General features: G+C 38.7%; 2 protein-coding genes and 1 pseudogene across 3 annotated transcripts; all 3 read right to left on the reverse strand.

Annotated features, from left to right (window-relative positions):
* Nucleotides 1–1,343: 1,343 nt before the first annotated feature.
* Nucleotides 1,344–6,838, reverse strand: LOC137717178 (pleiotropic drug resistance protein 2-like; annotated as a pseudogene).
* A 1,697-nt stretch (nt 6,839–8,535) lies between these two features.
* On the reverse strand, nt 8,536–10,127 carry LOC137717827 (ubiquitin-fold modifier-conjugating enzyme 1). The gene is made up of 3 exons (XM_068457310.1): nt 9,700–10,127; nt 9,534–9,595; nt 8,536–8,884 (listed from the first exon to the last, which is right to left on the reverse strand). The coding sequence occupies exons 1-3, from the start codon at nt 10,030–10,032 to the stop codon at nt 8,755–8,757; spliced, it is 525 nt and encodes a 174-aa protein (XP_068313411.1). The 5' UTR covers nt 10,033–10,127; the 3' UTR covers nt 8,536–8,754.
* An 8,875-nt stretch (nt 10,128–19,002) lies between these two features.
* LOC137718234 (probable beta-1,4-xylosyltransferase IRX9H) lies at nt 19,003–22,033 on the reverse strand. Of its 2 annotated transcripts, none has more exons than XM_068457749.1 (4): nt 20,863–22,033; nt 19,951–20,200; nt 19,636–19,852; nt 19,003–19,325 (listed from the first exon to the last, which is right to left on the reverse strand). In XM_068457749.1, exons 1-3 carry the CDS (start codon nt 21,666–21,668, stop codon nt 19,679–19,681), a joined length of 1,230 nt encoding a protein of 409 aa, XP_068313850.1. In that variant the 5' UTR covers nt 21,669–22,033; the 3' UTR covers nt 19,003–19,325; nt 19,636–19,678. The 2 variants fall into 2 exon arrangements, with proteins under 2 accessions (XP_068313850.1, XP_068313849.1); XM_068457748.1 differs by having other exon boundaries at nt 19,003–19,387; nt 20,863–22,031.
* Between the last annotated feature and the right edge of the window lie 245 nt (nt 22,034–22,278).

Genomic DNA, 22,278 nt, shown 5'->3' on the forward strand with positions numbered 1-22,278 from the left:
ATGTGTTCTAGGGTTGACGTAGGTAGTTTATGGATCTAAAGGAACTGCATATGTTTCTGAGAAGACTGATCTAGTTTCTTTCACAACAATTTGTACCGTTTTCATTTGACAATCGTAGTGGGTCCACATTCTACTCTTGCTCAGAGTATTTTCAAAATTTCTTACCATTCAAAGTGTAGAAGATCATGAAGGACTGGGTCTAATTAATCTTATGAGTTATGAGGTGGATAGGTTGTGTTATTCACTTTTAGGAAGAAATTTAGAACTTTGGGAGTTATGGAAGTGCAATGATCTCTGATTTAGAGTTTGAGTTGAGTTTTTCTTTGTTTTCTTGAACTGGTTGGATTGGACTGCTGGCTCTAGCTTTTAAGTGCAGTGGAGTCGATATATGTGTCCTCCGCTGTGAAGAAGTTACTAGGTATATTTGACATTTTTTTCACCCCTTTTATGCTTAGGAAATCGGTAAGCTGGATGACTAGATTGTGCAAGGCAGATGGTGTATAATGTGATGCTGCATTCGTTGTGCATTCATTTATGCTGTAATATGTGTTTTTGGTTAGTCTGTCTGCATCAGACAAATGAACATATGCAATGCTCACCCTTACTTCTGATGTAGATCACATACCAGTCGACGGCCTGGACTATGTCAACAGTGCGCGATTGAGACTTGTCAACTTCTTATTTTGCTGAACGTTTCTCGAAGCTCAAGTCAATCCGTCTTTGGCTTTTTTTAGCAAAAGTCTTAAATGCAATCAGATTGTAATCTTTTAGAGATTAGGATTGCGTTTTTATACTTCTCTATCTTGTACACCGTTGAACTCTAGTAACCTTATGGGGTTGATACTTATGTAAATAATTTTATTAAAACCTACGTTTTGTATTTTAGGTTTTTCGCCGTCATTAAAACTCTTATCCAACCCATTTTATTTAAATAAAAAGGATTAATTGTTTTGGGAAACTTGAGACTTGGGAGTGCAACGCTTTGACAATTCGACGTTGTATTCTCAGGGTACTCGAGACACGTGCCACTGTCAAGTGACGGGATTTTAGGGTGTGACATAACTAATGTTACATGTATAGTATGCATCATGTCCAATCAATATTGTTGGATAAATTCAGGTGATGTCTTTCCTGCGATTTCTTACTAATGTAGACTAAATCTCTTACTACTCTGCTAATACCTCGTCAAAAGACAGCACATGTGCTGTTTTCATACGAACACTTTTTTTGAAAAATGCCTAACTTTTATTGATCATTCAAAGAATAAATAACTATACACATTATTTCAAAGGGAAAATGTTTTTGTGATCGCTAACTGGCACATTTCTGCGGAGTGAAGTTGCTTATCTCCTTTGGAAGTTAAGGTACTTGATGCCGTAGGCAAAGAGAAAGAAGAAGAGAAGGACCCAACCAACGTGAGCAAACACTACGGGGATTACAAAATCCTCTTCAAAGCCCAAATAGTCCTTAAGGAACTGATTCACTGGCTTAGACTTCTCACCAGGAATTTCGACTAGAGTCTTAACATCGCCCATTTGAGATGCGATGAGGCCATAGATTGTCCAGGCGATTGGAGAACCCCAGTAGTACCACCTCCACCAGATGGGAATTAGCTGCGATATTGAGATTTAATTGTTAGGAATACACTAGTAACAGAGATCATCCGTAGCAAGGTAAATAAGATATAAGTAAACTCCGATGAGCAATCTGCATATATTTGGTTTTTTTTTATGATCACTTGCTCAATCATGCAAATACTAATGACTTCTAACAACAATTTGTTGCATGTTGTCCTTATAATTCATTTGTTCAACATTCTAAGGCATGAAAGAAAGAAGAATAACTTATGACATACCGTTTGTGGGACGAGGAAACCAGAGAACAAGTTCCAGAAGCTCATGAAGAAGCCCATAACAATTGCAGCAATTTGGGGACCAGGAGTTAGGGCAACCGCCATCATCCCGTACATGGAGAAGTATGTGAAGCACATGAATATGAAGTAGTAGAAGTACAAAAATTTGTCCACCTTCCAATTGAACCCAATCATGCCATAAAAAATAAGGGAATACGCAAGGGTTTGGATTAAAACGTAAAGTGTCTCAATAGCCACCTGCAACACCAACATCATGAATCAATAACAAAAGCAACCAAACACATAACCCTGAGCATAATTTCCAATATATTACCTGAGAGAATGCATAAGGCAACTCAGAATACATCCCAGCAGCTCTTTCACGGTAGAAAACTGTTCGTTCAACAGCAATAACAGATTGCACAGCAGAAGCATTGCCCGCCCCAAAGAAAAGAATAGCACCGTATCCTGCACCCAACAGATTCATAATGTCTTGCTGTGTGTTCCTGTTCACAAGTCAATATGCAGTTGAATATTATATAACTGACAATTCTCAGAAACACAAAATTCTTAATTGGTGAAAACATTTAACTGGGTCACAAAGTCAAATTAAATTAAAAGAATGCAGGTGATCATAAAGTTCTTAAACTTACATTTTCTTTCCTTTGTTCCAAAAGATAATACCAAATATAATTCCGACAGAGACAGTCATGAAAAACCTAATGGCATTGTACTGCAAGTTCCTCCAGTATGACCAGTGTTGTTTTCAGAAGCAAGCTTTGCACTGAGTTAAAAAGCTTTGGGAGAATTGGGTGGGGAAGTAAAGATCCTTGGAGCCTGGTTGTGGCGTGGTTAGTTCCTTGATAAGTTCCTGGTTTCTCCTGAACAGGTGAAACAAAGATGTAAATTTTCAAACACAAACAGACAAGTCGATCACTACAACAGAAATGTTTACACGTAACCTACCTGTAGAGATCAGAGTTTGCAAATATTTCTGCAAAGTCTACATCATTTTGAGACTCGACAGCAGCAGAGCTGACGGGCTGGTTTGGTATTGCTGTGCTTTGAAAAAAAGCTGCTTCTGCTGTGCTGTGAGAATAAGCAGCTGTGAAATAAAGCAGCAGAGTGTTTGGTAAACTTTTTTGTAAAAGAACTTTTGAAAAAAAAAACAGTATTATAGTGTTTGGTAAACTTTGATGTAAAACAGATGTGAAAAAAAAGCTAGCTTTTCAAAGCTGGGTTTTGCAGCTTCTTGTTTTTGGCTTTTTTTCACCCAAAACTGTGAAAAAAAGCTGAAGCTGAATGTTTACCAAACACAAAAACAGCTCCCAGCTTTTTTTTATACCAGCTTTTTTCAGAATCACCTCAGTATCAAACCAGCCCGACGTCTAACATCCAGGTAGCAGGATGTAAGCCTCTTTGATCTTCGGAATCCCTGGAATAGCCTGCATGATGCTTTGGATAAGTCAAACATGTAACTGTTAATTACTTTTCTATATAACAAGTTTATCTGATGTTTGAAAAATTTTCTTCCTGAACTTGGCTTTAGCCCCAAGTCAGGATTAGATCAAATGGAGCGGTTTCGATCATTGGAAGGAAATTTAACATGAAAGCTAGTGTATTCACCTACCTCGAAAATGTCAATGCTAGGTTGGTGAATAATGCAAACAATAGTTCGTCCTGTATCCACAGTGTTTCTTACACTATGCATAACAATAGCGGCTGGTCTAGCATCAAGACCTGATGTCGGCTCATGCATGAAGATGATGGATGGATTAGCAACCAATTCTACAGAAATAGTGAGCCTCTTTCTCTGCTCAGTTGAAAGTCCATTAACTCCTGGAAGTCCAACTAAAGCATCCCTCAATGGATTAAGCTCGACCAAATCTATGACCTCGTCAACAAACATCTACAGAAACAGAAAGAAAAAAGTAAATAAGGACTGAATTGCAAGTGATCACAAATTAAATGGTAGAACTACTCAAAGTCAAAGCGGTTAAAATAAATTACATACCTTTCGTTTATCCTTCGTGACATCCTTGGGAAGACATAACCAGGCAGAGTATACGAGAGATTCATAAACAGTAACAAATGGTGAATGAATGTCATTCTGTTCACATTAACCGCTGACCCGAGCAAATGTGGCTTGGTTCTTTGGGTATCCCGAGATGGTAATACTTCCTTCAATGTACCCACCAGTCTTTCTTCCAGCTAAAACATCCATCAAGGTTGTCTTTCCAGCACCACTGACACCAACCAATGCAGTCAGAACACCAGGCCTAAATGCACCACTAACATCTCGTAGAAGTTGGAGTCGAGTCTCTTCAATCCCTTGGCTCTTCATTTCCTGGTAAGGAACACAAGTATCAAGACCAAATTGACCAATGACATGTGTTTGCCATCATATGTATGATCGGTTGCAAGACTAAAACAGTCACTTCTTAACCAATGAGCACAAACTCATTTTTCATTTCGTTTAATGCCTTGTTAATTTATAAGTACTCACATTGATTGCTTGAAGTTAGCATATCAAAGAAAATAGACGCAAAGTTACTTACAGGAGGCATATCTACGTAGTAGTTCATCTGGTTGAAAGCAAGTGAAAGGGGCTCGAAGGGCAAAACCATTCCTTTTTTGGCTTGATTTCTCACTTGCATATCAGTACCTGACGTTAGTCATTTTGTATTAGACAATGAGATGTAAGTTTTATGCGATAGGTTTTGTTATAATGCTTATCTCGCTAATTCATTGTTTTCACAGCCAGGTGTGGTAAATAGATGAATGAGAGGTGGAGTAATTCATTATTTATAATGCATATGCAAATTAAGATCCACAAGAAATATAACATTATACCTTCTGGATTGGATCGTCGCTTGCTCTTATTTTCAGAGTTGTCATTATCGATCAAGGTTTTATTATCTACAATTGCTGCAATTTAGTTAAAAGAGAAAGCAAATAATCAGAACTTAAACCAAGGATCCTGGTTCACTAGTACTAATGAGTAAAAAGACTGAACACAATTCACTTACGGTCTAAGAAGGTCAATGCTGCAACGAAAAGAAGGTTAAAAAGAATAGAAAACCCGAAAAGTGTGCCAATACAAATCCAAAACCAAGTATCTGTGGTAAACAGTCCTCTTCCCTTCAGACGGACGTTTCCAACTGTGTTTTCAGCCGCGTTAGGGACAGGCTGTGAAAAAGAAATTACACAGTTTGTTATTTGTTAAGCTCATTTTTAATATTACCATATAAGGAGAACTCAACTTAGATTTGACAGAACTTACAGTGCTCCATCTTTCGTCAAGAAATTCATTGATGGCAATCGCATTTTGTCATCTGCAAACATTTGCCTGTGCTATCACGTTCGACATACTACACGCACTCATACTGGTGTAATATGAGGTAAAGTCTCATACCGGTCGTTACACGTTTCCTTTGTCCACCAGATATGCCCCTTTTCATGTCATCACCAACAACCGTATCAGCACACACATCTAATCCGAGTATCTGTCAGAAGAACAAAAATAGTTAGGCTTGCACAATAAGAGCTAAACAGCTCATTCTTATTATTGAATTTACAAACCTTGAGAACGTAATCTGTGATCAAACTCGCTTTCTGGCCAGACAAAGATGTGGCTTTCATGACTGCATCGATTTCAGGGTCTGGTTTGATACCGGAATCTTTCTCCCGTCTAGACAACTCTACCAGCATATGATACCTGGTTCCAACTCCCAGGCAACGTCCGGAAAAGTCCAACGTTTCACTAACGGTCATCTCACCATAATGAAGATCATGCTGGCTAATGTAAGCTAAGGTTCTTTGAGGCACAAATTCCTCAAATTCATGGCCACAGTAGGTCACTTTTCTAGTTACCTGTTCATAACCCCTACTTCAATACATATATATATATATATATAAAAAAGAAACACGAAACATGTAGGTGCTCGTCTGCAATAGAACAACCGAATAAAATGTAAGGATTTCGAGAGGATTACAAACCCTTAGATCCTTGTCAAGTTTTCCTGCGAGCGCTTTTAGAAGTGTTGTTTTTCCCGATGAAGGAGGTCCCAGAAGCAGTGTCATCCTGGAAACAAAGAAACCAAGCTCTTAAATTCTGTCGGAATAACGAATTGTTATTGATACAAAAAAAACGTAACACGAGTCCAGGAAAGAGATTAAATCTGCAAAGATCTTGAGCATACCTCGATGGCCTCACGATGCCGCTCACATCTTGGTGAATCTGAACATTTCTTTACTTTGACGGTAAGAGTTCAAGCATTCCAATTATTCCCTATTCATATCCATAGAAATTTACAAATCTGTGAGCTCATCATACAAATTTAGAAATAAACAATGAAATTTTAGCAGTGTTGAAAAGTACCTCTATCATGTTCAAGGAAGAATTTAGCAGTGTTGGAAGTGCTCTGCTGCCAACATATGCATCTCCCTGTATTGATACTTTCTCAAATCTAACCTCAACTTTAGGAACGTCAATCCCAACCCTGTTTCCAATCAACCAAAAACATTCAAAACCAAACTCGATTTTTGCCAACCAAACAAGCAAAATATACGTATATCAAAACCCCAATTCAACAAAAACAGAATACAAATCACAAACCTTTCATTTCTAGCTCTCAGGTTCTTCAAGAACTTCTCATTGTCATTCTCCACAGCCCTAAGTATGCTATCCATCAACCGCTTCTTTTCTTGCTCCCCAAGATTCGCCATATCGATTTCTTCTGCCACAAGCTTCCCATTGCTCATGGTCTGCCTCAGCATGCCCCTCCTCATCCTATCATATGTAGGCAGCCTCTCTATGGCCGCCCACTTGAGCTCCTCCTCCTCACTCATCACCTGCTGCCGCCCACTTCGCTGAAAAGCATCCAGCGCGTTCCACATCTCCCTCACACTCGCAGACCGCCAGCTCCCTCGACTGCTGGTCTGCCGGGATAAGTCCTCCCCAGCAAGCCCTGCCGCAATAGACATGGCTGCTGCTTGCTAGCTCCAATAAAACCAATCAAATAAGCCTCAGGTCAAGATTTCCGAAACCGATTGAACTATTGAGGAAATTATGATTTCGTTAATTGAACAATATTGATATATATATATATATATATATATATATATATATATATGTATGTATGTATGTATATATATGTATGTATGTATATACACACACACGAAACATAATGTTAAGCTTGGTAGTTGGTAGTAAAAGAGTCAACCTTAGACTTGAGTTGGTCGGGTTATGGTCAATTATTGGTGTTGAACCAAGGGTTTTTCTATTTGCTGGTATGCGCGTGATTCTATTTATATCTTTCTAATTTTACGTTCGAACTCATCACCAATGTGATGTGAAAATCAATCGCGGAGCCAAATATTTTAGAAACGTCGTATTACAGCATCATTATCAATAGATTGAATGTATTTTTCATTCTTTATAACCAAGTTGTCATTCAACTATTGGTTTCCATTCATTTTTCATTGTATACAACTAAGTTATCATTCCATCATTGATTTCGCATATGATGTGGATTATGCACAATATTGACCACTAAAAATGCTCTCCCTATTTTGGAATGGTTGTAATTTATTTGCCTTAGCCACTATAGGGTCATATAAAACTTCAAAGAGGAGATATTTTAAGTTGTTGGGGAGCCAAAACGCCCCATCTTGGCTCTGTGGTGAAAATTCATCAACGGCCAAGGTTTTACCCATATTTCTATACAATTAAACAAGAATATTACTTATACCACATATTTCATATCACGTTGTACCACCTCTTTAATAGAAAAAAGGATCCGTATGTCTTGATGGCCCCCACCTATATTCGGGAGGTGATACAAATGTATATACGAAAGCTCTAACTTCGTAAATACTTGTTCGTGGTTTGTAGGATCATGTAGGAGGGCTTGTAAACCCTAACCCCAGAAACAATTCTAGCAACTTCCTTTTACGAGAGTGAAAGAATGATGATTTCCCTAATTTCCTCTCACTTTCACTTTCAGAGAGAGAGAGAGAGAGAGAGAGTGAAATTTGTTGCGACCGTTTGAGATCTTCAAGGCGCTATAAGGCGGTTCAACTCCCCAACGATCAAGTCCTTCACCGACCTCTCCTTGTAAATTTAACTTTATTTTATTTTATTTTATTTTTACTTTTGATGATCGTAGCGTAGCGTATATAAGAGAAAGAGTGGCTCGTGCATCTTTTCTTCTTTTAGACTTAAAACAGGAGGGTTTACTTCTATGTTTTTTGTATCACAATGAATCTTGTCATTTTATTTTTCAATCAATTTCCGCCATTGATGCATTCTGGCGATCGTTTCCTCAATTCATATTCTTTTGAAAAAGAGTACAAGGGATTCAAGGTGGTTTCAGCTTCAAGGTTTTAAAATTGTTATAAATTAGTTACTTCAAGTCACCCAATATCTATTTTATACGCGTTTGTCTTGAGTGTTACCACACATGAGAGGGCATGTGAGGATTAAAAAATTGTCCCGACGTTGGAAAAACTCAATGGTTCGAGAAAAGAAAGAAAAACTCAACAGTTTGCCCCGCAAACCGGTAGGAATATCTGCTTAAGGGAAATCATACTCTTTAAGATGTCAAGTCAAGGGTGCCGGGGACTTCAACCCTAGGATACACAATTTCGAAAACATGTACCACAAGATCGTACCAACTGAGAGGAAACAGAAAAAAAGAAGCAATTCATATCTTACAATGTACATGTATGCATTTCAAAACTAAAACGAACATAGTTCCAAGAGTATGTATTTGATCTCAAAAATGTATTTCTCTGCAGATAAATTATAACGCCCCGTTCCAAGTAAGTTGCTACTTATGGCTCAACATTTATTTTCTGTCATCAAAGTGTTACTCGTACAGCGTCAATATTACATTGAACTAAGATTCAGCTGATGATGCAGCATCATCTTTGTGCTTAACCATACCAGAATCCACAAGGATGGGAATCTCTGCTGCAAGCCATGGTGCAAGACCCAAACAGAGTGCATGTGCTATACCAAATCTTGGGCTGCATAACATGAGAAAGATCATAAGTACTAATAGCCGATAACTCCAAACTTGTTTGATTAAACAAATGGGCACTTTGTTTACATTAACGCTTTCGAGAAGAGATTAGAGTAAGTTCCTCGTACGAGATTAAAGGAAGAATGGCACTTTCATAGTCATAAATTACTATGTGAATACAATGAAATGCAAAAGTTCCCCATATCGATGTTTCCCACTATAATTCAAATTAAGGAATACGAAAATGTGTTGTGCAAGTTCTCCACAAATTATTTACCTTCCACAGAAAAGAAAACAAACATCATTCTTCCACAAAAGAAAATGCAACTACACGAATTGGTTTCAAAAACAGAAGACTAACATATTGAAATATACAAACCATGCATCCAAATTTTCAGCTCGAAGCAAATAATCTAAAAGCAAAACAAATTTCGAGTTGCAACAAAACTTGAGTTTTGATTGTTCTGTCATGTCATATTTCTCACGCGAATTTAGAACCGAGTTCACAGCTGATTTTGAAATCTCTTGTAAATCCAAAATTAAAATTTTCCCCAAAAAAAAAAAAAAAAAAAAAACCACTTTCCTTTCATTTCTTACAATTTCTCGGTGACCAAACATACAACAAATTAAAGACAACAAAATAGAAAATTTACCAGTTCTTGGCCCAAAGAGGCTTGAAATGCACCGTCAAGCAGATCTTTCCCCCTCTATACATCTGAAACAAATCCAAAATTACCCAGAAATTAAAGAAACTAAATTACTATCAGAAAGCAAAAAAAGGGGGAAGGGGTAAAATCGAAAAATCAAAATAAGGCCGACCTTTTGGGTCTTGCCGTCGAGCTGAGGGAGCTCAAGTTCCGGTGCGGTGGCGGGGTAGGTGATCGGGATATCAAACTGGAGATCGAATTCGTACTTGAGGAGGTTGTGGACGTACCAGCACTTGCCTGTCCACCGTGTGCCCTCGGGATTGGCGGCGGAGATTCGGAACCAATCGTTGTCGTTGGACTTGTTCATCTGGGTGTAGGCGATCAGCGCCTTGTACTCTTCCTTCAGCCGCTGCGTCCACGCCGCGCCGTCTCTAGGACCGGCCTTGGTCGTCAAGAGCGGGATCTGGGTCAGCGTCGACTTGGTGTTCGGGTCCCAACCCTCCATTTTTGTTCTTCTCACAGAGCAAAAACCCTAACCCCCAATTTAATTCGATTCGCACTGTTTCTTTGTCCACTTAAAAAATTGTTGGCTTCTTTATTTTACCGGGAAAAAGCCTTGTTATAATTAGGCCGTTTGGCGTTTCTTTTTCATTTAAAAAAAAAAAAAAAAAACCTTCAAAGTTTGGTAATAATAAAAATTTATGCTTTAAAACCAACGTGTCTAGAAATCAGCTTTTAAAAGCAGCTTGTACGTTGGTTTTTAATGGTTTATTTAAAGGTGCTTTTAAAATATTTGAAATTAATCTTGAATTCCAAAATCATTTAAATGTTTTTTTTAGAAGAAGCATCAAATATACGTTTTTTGTAAGAATCACTTAAGATGTTTTTTTAGAATCTACTTGAATTTTTACTAAGAATTGATTTCAAAAATATTTTTATCGAAAAATCTTTCAGTCATTTAAAAATACTTTCAAACGAGGATAAACCCTATAATTTGTTAAATATTTCTTTATAATTATATAATTTATTATATTATTACATTTGATATACTGCACTGTGATTTTGAACACACTGAGAATTCTCAAAACTTGTAGCCAAAATCCACATGAACCGACCCTTTGCAGATACAATATATGGTTTGGAAACTTTGGCTGTACGAGTTGGGAATATTAAAAGTTTGGATCTTGATTCTGTTAATATACCCAATTATACCAGAATTTGATAGAATCTTAGGGTCCTTTTGGTACTGTATGTGAGTCCAAGTATTTTAACTCAGAAACTGTTTTTGAGTTACAACTCTCGATTTCTTGTTTGGTAGGCCATTTTGAAAAACTGAATTTAAGAATAACTCAGAGTGCCCAAGCCTTCAGCTGATCTGATAGCCACTGTTAAACAGTTGTATGAACAAAATTAAAGGTTTTTCTATTAACTAAAGCTTCTTCTTTTGAATAGTAGTTAAATCTCTTGCTATTTTCATGTTCAAAACTGAGTTGGGAAATTCTTGGCTGCAGGATGTCACAATTCTTATTCCAATGCTGTCTGCACTTTCTAAAAATGAGGTTTGTTTCATAGGTTCTGTCTCATTCTCAAGTACCTTTTTGTCAAGGTTCTTGGTTTAAAACTATTTCCTGAAAGCTAAGCTGTTATAGTGGTGGCAATAATTGGCTTGTAATCTAACTCTAACCATTGGATCTGCTTCGACCTGGAAACGTTTCGTGCTTTAATGGTATGCTCGTGTTACTGAAACTGTCATAAACCAAAGAATGATGGATAACCTTAACTTATTGTGTTAGCTTAGTTAAATATAACTTCTTGGTAATGTGCTAGACGCAAACTCAATATGTGCACTTGAGAGCTTTCCCTTTTTTTATGTGTTCATGTCTGTAGGATATTGCTAGGCCTAGTTTGGCCCAAGCATTGGAGAAATCCATTTAGTTGCAAACTCAGTTGGCACAAACAAGAGTTTCCATTTTTTTTTTTTCCGTGTTTATGTCTGTAGATTCTTGGCCTGGTTTGAACCAACCACTGGAGAAATCCAGTCTGTGTGATTCAATGTAAAATGGACGATTGCTATCGCAGGAATATGAACTAAGGGTCTCCCTTTATGATACCATGTTAAATTGGCACCAGGTGGGATTTTATATGTTTAGCTGCATGGTTTGGAATACCAAGTGTGAAAGTATCAACATAGCACATCCACTGCAGGCCTGCTGAGGCCAACAAATGGATCACTTAGGTTGATGGTGTGGAGTACAGGCAACGAATTTGGCCTTGCACATGAGCAAGATTATCCTCATTAAATAATACCTATGAAACAGTATCATATTTTGTGTTAATGGAAAGTAGAAATTCTTATGCTGTTAGTTTCACATTGATTTTTCTCTAATTCTGTGGAACCATTTTATGGGTCCAGGTTTTATACCTATATTCCCTCGGCTTGTCTCTCTTCCATTGGAAAAGTTCCAGACAGCACTTGCCCGCTTACTGCAGGTACATGTGGTTTTCATATAGCTCCTTGTGTATGGAGCCATATGGTTATGGTTTTCCTTGCTAAAGCAAAAAATTAGTGTCTAGAAATATTGTGATTTCCTTTTTTATTCATTATTTACCTTCTAAGTTCCATTAACGAGAATCACCAATATGAAGGCACGTTCTTAAAGAAAAACAATTCATGTTGCACAAAGATATGACACAAAGTTTGACAAAACCTGAGTCAATGATTTGTTAAGATTCATATCTTTCAATCGCAGGGCTCAGCTCATACAGGCCCAGCTTTAACACCCGCTAGAAGTGTTAGTTTCCATTCATGGTATTGTTCCTGAGAAAGATGGACACGCACTTAAGAAGGCACATACTTACTGAATATGATTCTTTTATATAAGCCTTATCGATTAGATGGTTAGTTGATTTAATCATCTTTACAATGTATACGGGGGATATGCTTTTTTATGAAATACAACTCGGACTGATTAAACCCTGAAACATATTGGGATGATCAGATCGTCTGAGGTTTCAACTAATTTTGACTTGCTCTTGCCAATGCCTATTTCTTATCAATTTGTCTTGGCAAGGTGCATCCACTTGTTGGGTTAGATATTTTGCCTTGCCAAGGTGCATCCCTTCCTGTGGCAGTAATAAATGGAGGCTACCCTTAATTTCTTGATGCACTTTATATGGTAATCGTATAGTTTCTCCTTTTATAACATGCTCCTTTTATCATTATTAACAGCTTTGTTTGCTTCTCTTGTTTGCAGATAACAGATGCTTGCTCAGCCTGTTTTGAGCAACGCACAGTTTTCACACAGGTCTTGGCAAAAGGCCCTGAATCAGATGGTCTGTACGTGTTTTCTATAAATCTTTGTCCATTACGTTTATCATATTATTTAGTTGCTTTAAGTAACTTTTTTGTTTTTCAGGTTGATCAAACTCCTCTTCCTCTTCTCTTTATGAGAACAGTTATTCAGGCAATAGATGATTTTCCTTCACTGGTAACTGCTCTAATTCCTTTTCCTTTTCCTTTTATTATCCTTTTCTTTTCCAACGTCCTGATTTCGTTATTCATGTTGTATATGGTTTCATGATTCAGGTTGATTTTGTTATGGAAATACTTTCCAAACTTGTGAGAAAACAGGTACGTGTGTCATCTGCGCCTTTTATTTGGTGCTGTGTACCCTTTCAGGTCGACATGTCTGTATTGGTTGTTAACATGGCTAGGGGACAAGTGATGTTCTCTATGTATTGACTGCAGGTGTGGAGAATGCCAAACCTATGGTTTGGATTCCTGAAATGCGCGTCACAGACACAGCCACATTCTTTCGATGTATTGTTACAGGTATCACAGCATTGTCTTTTATATAGAGAACTCCCCCTTTCTTTCAACTGGTGATTTTAGTTTACAGCTCAGTTTCCTAATTCCTATCTCATTTCCTTGCAGCTACCACCCCCGCAACTTGAAAGCGCTCTGAACAAATATGTGAACCTCAGAGGTCCCCCTGCCGCTTATGCTAGCCAGCCTATAGCGTAAAAGCTTCACTCCATAGGTATACTATTGCGCATCTGGTTGACTGTCAACTCTATTTCATGGAGATTACAATGTGTTTTGGCAGAGCAACTTCTATTTAAACTTACTGCATGTATTTTGGTGGACCAACACTTGCCGACCTTGGTCTAGAAAATGAAACACATTTGCAGCAACCGCATGTGCCACCATCGTTTTACCCTACAGACACAAGCTCATCAGTTCATGGAGCGGACTCCAACGTGATAATTACAAAGCAACACAAGCTCATCAATTCATGGAGCAACTCCTACGTGGTAATTAGAAAGCGTTTGGACGCTCAGAAGTGACCGGCTATGTACGGTACAAATTGGGACATCTGATATTTGAGAGCCACAAATGTGGGAAGGAAGATGTAGATTGACCACGTATATGGCGTCTGATTGCTTTCGGGTATTTGATCGCCGATTGGTGGAACCTAACGATGAATCAGTCCGGCTGCATAGGAAATATCAGTTCTTCAGAAATACAGGCAAGAAAGAAAAAGGAAGGGAAAAAAAAAAAAAAATGTATGCATCTGTATTTTATGATTTATCCTTGTAAATTTTGATTCTCCAATCTAATACGACGACAGGTATAAATTTTGGGTCATTAAATAATAGGCTCCTGTAAATTGTAGTAGTTTTTAATTTTTTTGGTTTAGTTCATATTCTTTTGGTATTTTGTTCCTTTATTTCTCCAGAATTATAATTATTTCTTCGAGTTTTGATGTAACATTAACCATGTTTGGTTGAAAGAAACTGAAAATCATCAAACAAAACGTCCCTAGTTTTCACCTACAACTTCGTCGGCGACGTCGTTGCCGTCACCTTATGTATAGAGACTCCTGATCATGTAAACCAAATTCTGGGTACCAAACTTTTAAGTTCACCCAACAAAAACGTCATTCTACTTCCTTATTTGCCCTTTAATTTTTTTCTGTTTAATCTTGATCGTTGTTTTCGTTTGATTTATTCAATGCCAAAAAATGGAAGAAGTCGAAAAGGTTTGTGGAAATCATGTAACAAAACGTCCCAGAATTTATGTAACGGTAGGGTATCTTCGTATTTTCACTTTGGTTGGATTTTATTTGTTTTAAAATATTGCTTTTTGGTGTTAAATGGTGTGCCCATGGGGCCCACCCCTGATTTTGGTCCCCTGGCTCTCCCCTCTCCTTGCCTGCCACGTGGCATCCCACTTCTTCCCCCCCCCCCAAAATCTCTCTCTCTCTCCCTCACCTCTCCCGGTTCTCTCCATCACTCTGCACTTTCTCCCCCTTTATCTCTGGGAAGGAACCACCATCATTCCTCTTGATTCCGACCAAGCCAGTCCCATGAATCTTTATTTCGAACCTTTGGGACATAGGGAACACGACTACATCCTCGTTCGCATCGTCAGAGCACCATTTGAGTGATCCGCCATTGAAGTCGAGAGCTTCAAGCTTCCATTTCTCAAACCCAGGTAAGGTTATTGCTCTATTTCGTTCGTTCGAGTTATTCTTGGGTTGATGTTGTGTTTTTGAGTTGAATACCGAATGTATCTAACTCGTTTGTGCATGCTCTTCCCCCTTCCCAGTTTTCGATGGAAACCCGACTACTTTCGAGTCGAAGTCCGGCCGACTCCGGCCACCCCACGGTGTGTCACATGTATGAATCTTTTCCCCTCTCTTGTATCTTCATTTTAGTAGGAGGATCGTAGGGTAGAACAATAAGACGGTGTCCATGTTGTGTCACATGTACGTTTCTTCCTTGGCGAGAAACGGGCCGACTCACCTAAACCCATATAGTCCAGGCCTTTTGGGCCGAGCAAACTAGGGCCTTCGGCCCTTTGAATTACAAGCTTAACCCAATTAGCCCTTAACCCAAAACCCTTTTGGACTTAGGCCTTGGGCCGTGTAGAACTTAGGCGTTAGGCCTATTAACCCCTTTAACCCATTGAACCCTTGGCCCAAACCTTTGGGCCGGGCTTTCAGGCCCAAACCCAAAGCCCTTTAAGCTGAACCTAAGACCCAATGTAGAACATGCCCACTCTTGGGCCATATAACCAGCCCAAGCCTGAGCCCACTCATTTAGGCCCAACCTGGAACCAACCCAAACCCTTGTGACTCGACCCAGTTGACCTGACCCGACTCAGTTGACTTGACCCGATCTAACCGTTGACCCATCAACATTAACTTTTTGTTGACTTTTTCAGGTTTCAGTCGGGACCCTTCCTAGGCTAATTTCGACGTCCTGGATCTGTTTTTGACGTCCATTTTTTGAAATTCAATCGTTTGAGTATAATTTTATTAATTGGATCCTTTATGTGCTTAGATGCATTTATTAGCGGCGATCCCATCATTCCTATTTCGTACAGCTCTTCGACGACGGAGTATTTATGACTGGACCCTTTCTAAAATGCATGTTTTGATAGTAGAAATGCATACATGAAAAGCATGATTTAATGGTTACATTTTATGAGTAAATTAGATTTACACTTTATGATTATCATGCTTTAGTGAGAATATTTTGGGATATCATACTTTATCGAATTTGTGTTCTTTATGGTATATATGATGGATGACTATATACTATTTATGAACATGTTTATACACTTCTTTATAGTATATATAATGGATGACTATATGCTATGAAGATGTTTTTGAGATATATGTATTTATGTTTGGAAAAAGTATATTCTATATTTTTGTGCTTATCTAGTGGTCACTGTTCTGCCTGCGGGCGAAGATACTTCTATTTTGGCTTCGGGCCAGGAGATATAGTTGTTGGCTTTGGGTCGGGAGATATAGTTGTTGGCTTTGGGCCAAGAGATATAGATATTGGCTTCGGCCTGGGAGATATTAGTACTATGGGCGATTATGATACCACTACTTAGCACACTATATATGATATATGAAGGTTTTATGGCATGCTAGGGTTTTCGGAAAACCTATTACATATTATGCTATTGATTTTTCATAAAACTTTGAGGGTTAGTATGTTGATAATTGTTTCAGTATTATATATATATATATATATATATATATATATATATATATATATATCAACTTGGTCTACTCATGTTTGTTTTGCGCCCCCTCACGACTTAGAATCGAGACGTACAATCCCCGCATCAAGGCATTCCCGCATAAGCATCTTCGAGTCCTCTCGGTGTAGGACCCATCTCTTGTTCATTCAATTTTATATTATTTCTTTTTAGTGTTCTAGTTAGTTGTATGTTCTAAATAAGTTCCTAAGTTGCATATTCTTTATATTTAAAATGTACAAGTCTTATTATATCGGTTATTTCTCTTAGTTCTCATGCATCCTAACATGGCTTCATCACCTTTGGGTGTCGCACGCAGCACGTGCCTACCCTGGTGTTTGGTGAATATCACGGTCGGACGTGTCAAATTATGTCCTTTACTTTAATAATAATAAACTTGTTGGTTTAATAATTGACTTATCAACCAATTGAAAATTAAGTCTTTATATTATTTTTTGAAAAAATGAGTCCCCAAAATCATTAGAAACTACCAATTTTACCATTGTCATTAGAGCATCTTCAATGGAGATGCTAAATTTAAATTGTCAAATTTCAATTAAGAGCTGACATGACACTTTGAATGCATATGCTAAATTTTCATTTGTCCAAATGATGAGTCAAATTGTTTTTTTTTATTATATATTCTAGGTCATATTGTTATAAAAATTGTAAAAAAATTGTGCAAATTGGTCTCATGTGATTGGTGGATGTGAGAGCCATTTATTAAATAATTGGGTAAATTACATTTTACCACCTCATGTTTGGGGTCGATTTCAATTCCTTACAACATCTTTAAAACATTTCACTTTCATACCTCAAGTACTATTTTATTTCAATATAATACATGTGTTACATTTTCCATCTATTAATCTGTTAAAAGTTGACGTAGCTATCACATTTGTGCCACGTTGTTGCTAAATTTATGCCACATGGAAAAAAATAATTTTTTATTACCCTATTGGAAAAAATAAAAAAATAAAAAAAAATAAATTGAAAACCCAGAAACCCATAATCGTCATCCCCTGCCTCCCTCCCTCCTTGCACCTTTCATCCCTCCCTGTCCACACCCCTTCTTCCCTCCCTGCACCTTTCACCTTTCTTCCCTCCCTGTCCACGCCCCTTCTTCCCTCCCTGCACCCTTCATCCTTTCCTCGCCATGGACCAAACATTGCAAATCCCTACAATTCCATGTGCCATGGCTTGAAACAAAACCCAGCAAATCCAAATCCAAAAACCCATTAAAAAAAATAAAAATAAAAAATAAAAAAAGTTGAAACCTAGAAACCCATTCCCCCGACCCTCCTCCACTCTCCTCACTCTCTTTCTCGAACCCCAAACCCCCCATATCCAAAAAACATTTCACTCGCCATAGTCTCACAGCTCCCACCACCACCAACAATGGCAGTGACGGACTTCGTCGTCGGCGAGATCACGACAGAGCACCTGAAAAGTTTATTCGCCATTTCCTGCAAGTCATGCCATAACATAGGAATCGCCAAGGAACTCAAAACCTCAGTCAAGTAGCTCCTCCCCATAATCCAAGAAATCAAGTACTCTGGCGTCAAGCTACCGGCCGAATGGCAGTTCCAGCTCGACTGCATGTCGGAAGTTCTCCAGAATGGCCTCAACCACATGATTTTTGGGAGGGAGGATTTGAGGGTTGGTGGGATTTGTGGCATTGAGTTGTAAGGAAATGGGGAGCCTGGGAGGGAGAAGAGGGGTGGGGTTCTGGGTTTTCAAGTGTTTTTTTATTTTTCCCAATAGGGTAATAAAAAATTATTTTTTTGCCAAGTGGTATAAATTTGGCAACCACATGGCACAAATATGGCAGCCACCTCAGCTTTTAACAAATCAATGGATGGAAAATACAACAGATGTATGATATTGAAATAAAATAGTACTTGAGGTATGAAAGTGAAATGTTTTAAAGATATTGTAAGGAATTAAAATCGACCCAAAACCTGAGGTGGTAAAATGTAATTTACCCTAAATAATTCAATTGGAAAGGATTTGACGTTAACACCTAGGATGGGAGGCATCATATCCACATCAGATAAAACACATCAGTTGGAAAAAAAATTGTTGTTTTTTTTAATCCTATTTGGCACTTTTAGCATCTTATTTGAAGATGGCCTCAGATTTCAAAATTTTCCAATCAATTCTCCGTTAACTTAAGTCATGTGATTTGTACATGACTCACGATGCTATGGCCTTCTTTTAGCCGTTAAAATTATCAAAATAATATCTCTCGACATATTGATATGTGTTGCGTGAGGGTGACACTGAACCAACTCGTCGTTATCTTAACATGACAGAATACCAACCTTTTCTTCACGTCATTTCGTGTCTTATTAACTGGTAATGTAAGAAAGCCACATGGCCTTCAATGGTTGTTGAATTTGAATGCGTCAAGTATTTCAGGAGAAATTGCACTTTTGCTTTGCTTGATTAAAATTTGGGTACAATACACGGCGGTCTACATCACAGAGTATGGAATCCATAACAAACCTAACTAACTCCTACCTATTTCGGCGAGCTACTAACTGTCGAATATTAAACAAATTTCAAAGGAAAATGAAACGACACCAAACACCGGGAGATCTTCAACAAAAACGAAATTTCGTTTCTGTCAAAGAATATCATGCACAGGAAAAAAAAAAAAAAAATCAACAACCATGAATCTTCGGTTTGTTTGCCATCGCCAGCCGAGTTTTTTAAGGCTTGTTAGTGCTTCGACTCTACCAAAATCAAGCAACGATCCGTTCAGCGGGCGGAGAAGCACCAACATGAAATTCAAGAACTGCCATAAAACAAGGATGTGTATATATATATTAGATCATTTTCCCTACAAGGTTAAAACGGTGTTTATGTTGTAAACTACGGCATTAGAAGCGGTCTTCAAGTGCCCTAAGAGGTTCTAGTACATGCCCTCTGCCAAAACGAAGGGTTGAACATTTTGATATTTTTCGTTTACAGATAATTGCTGACAGATACAACATACGAGATAGAGGAAAGCGTGACAATCTACTCAAGAGAATAGTTTCGTACCTTTCTCCAGCTATAGGCATCAAAATTGCAGGGCTAGTGAGTTCTATCGTTCAATGGGGAGAACAACATCAAGGTTCTGCGGAAGTTGCCAGCCTTTGGGATAAACAAGAGTATGAGCTTCCAAATGTAGATGCCAGTTCATTACTTTTGAACAGCCGGCTGGGGTACCTTCCATTTGACTCTCATCTTCCACAACTTGTTCTATAAAAGTGGTCTCCTGAAGATGAAAGGGGAGAGAAATGTCAGTGCTTGAAGAATACAATGTGTCATTGCAAATGACAAGTAGGAGAAACTTTCAGATGATATGACCCGTACTTGGAAACCCTCCTTCACTGTATCTAATTGTCGAATTGAAGCAGAAGTGGGGCGGTGCCATCGCTTTGGATCCCACAATATTGTGCTATTAAAAGCAAACCCTGACATATCAACATGAAACCTACGAAGCCTCTTGCTTTTCTCATTTGTGTGCCATCCAACTACTTGGCTCCCATTGCATACTGGACCTTCCAATATAGCCTTGTTTTTGCTTTGCCATAACATAGCAACAGGCCAAGTTCCAAACCGGCTTCAAATCAAATCGAAACACAAATCAGCTACAGAGAAGAAAGGGTGGGCAGGGTAGCATAGAATCCATAACGAAAAAAGTAGACATTTATGAAACTCTACAAACAGATCAAGTCAATAACAGCACAATAGCACATAGAGATGCCAACTCGTAGACTTGGAGAAAAACAAAAACGAAAAAATGTACATGAGACTGGTAAGCTCTATATGTTCCACTACCAAAAGTTAGTAATACTGGCAAATTGCACATCTTTGTTTGAAGACGAGAAGAACCGAGTTTAAACTGCGAAACAATTTGACAAAAGAAAAAAAAAAAACTGCGAAACAATTATTCCGAAGCCATTTGATTATGTAAATGTATCAAAAAATGAGAATTCAAACCAAATGCAGTTTAGTGAAGTGAAAGAGTGGCCAAGCTCTGCATTTCTATGTATTGAAACTATTTGGGCGCGAGGATCAACAAGGAAGACATGACATCTAAAATGTAAGCAGACCCATGTAGCTCCAATTGTTAAAATTGCAGTAACAGACAAATTTGGAACCGAAAACCCAAGAAAACCGTCATTCGAAAACAAGCGTATGAACCAAAAACAAACACCACCAACGGTAAATTGTGACTGAAAATGATCGAAATGAAGCTCAATTTCGAAGATAGGTAGATACCTAATGTCTCTCAAGCGATCAAACAAGTCGAGGGAGTATATATTATCGTCGTCGGCGAAGTAAACAATGCCATCAAGCCTATGCCGCTCAATGTGCTCCAACGCAGTGTTCCTCTGATAAACACCTCGGTCCTTGGCGCTAGTCGAATTGTTGCCACACACCAAATGCCGATACATCACGCCGCTCTTCCTCAAAATCTCCGCCGTCTCCATCGATGCGGTGTTGGTTTCCACCACAATCCATAGCAGTGGCGGAGGTACAAGCCCGAGCAGCTGCCCCAACCTGTTTAAGAAATAGGCCTGCAGTGCGTGGTTGTACGTAGGTGTCACAATAATCAGCTGCTTCCTCGGCACCAAATCCACACTCCTCTCCACGACGCCGAGGCTCACGTCGACGACGAGATCTTCCCGCCGTTTCACGGCCGGATCCGCGTTGTCGGTGTCGAACTGGACATTGACGTGGGGCGGCTCGATGTCGAAATTGCTGCGACCTCGAATCTCGTCGTCGTCAACGTGGCCGAACGGTAATAGGCCGAGTAAAAACCCTAAGAAGAAGAAGAGCAAGCACCTGTAGAAACCTCGACGCCATTGCTGGCCCTTGCGATTAGGCAGGTGAAAGAGAACTCCGGCAACGAAGCGCCGGACGTTGACGGCGAAGGCGAGGATCACCGACGGGAAAGGCGGAGAGTATCTAGAGCTGGAGAGAAGCTTCTGCGACGGCGACGGCACTGAAAATGGAGAGCCGGCGCCGTTCACGTACGGCCGGTCTCGGAACGCCGGCGATAGAGTTCTCCGGATCGACGCCATTGATCGATCTCCTATAAGAATCCCTCAAGATTACATGATCGAAATCATAATCCTTTCCCCAAATCCACAGAATCCGATTCGAAACTCCAAAATTTTTACAAAAAAATTGAAAAATTGGGGAAAGTGAATTCGGGTCAGACTTTGACCGGAAATGGTAATCGGGTAATTTGCAGTGGACTGAGGGAGTGTACGGACGGGGGAGGATCGGAATGTCAAAGGTGTAAATGCAAGGATTTTGAATTAATTTGGACCTGGGAAGTACTTTTTTTCGCAGAAATGGGAAGTGGGCTGCTGTTAAGCACTTTTGAGCAGTATGCGTCGGTCTGCCATTGAGGATTCAACACGTGTCCAGCTGGGGTCAAATGTTTCTGCAAATGCGTATTTTACCTTATTTACTGAATTGTTGTCGGAATAATCAATTAATCATGTGGTAATTATTACGTAAATTTTTTTTAGTTTTTTAGTTTTTATTTTTTATCCAAAAAATTGTATTTTGGTTTGATATTGTTTACTATTTATCCATAGTAGTTGGTGGCATATTTATTTATTTTTAACCGATAAATTTTGGTAAATTAGATGTTATATTAGTTATTTATAGAAATTGAACTCA

This window comes from Pyrus communis, chromosome 15 (genome assembly GCF_963583255.1).
Source record: "Pyrus communis chromosome 15, drPyrComm1.1, whole genome shotgun sequence".
NCBI lineage: Eukaryota > Viridiplantae > Streptophyta > Magnoliopsida > Rosales > Rosaceae > Pyrus > Pyrus communis.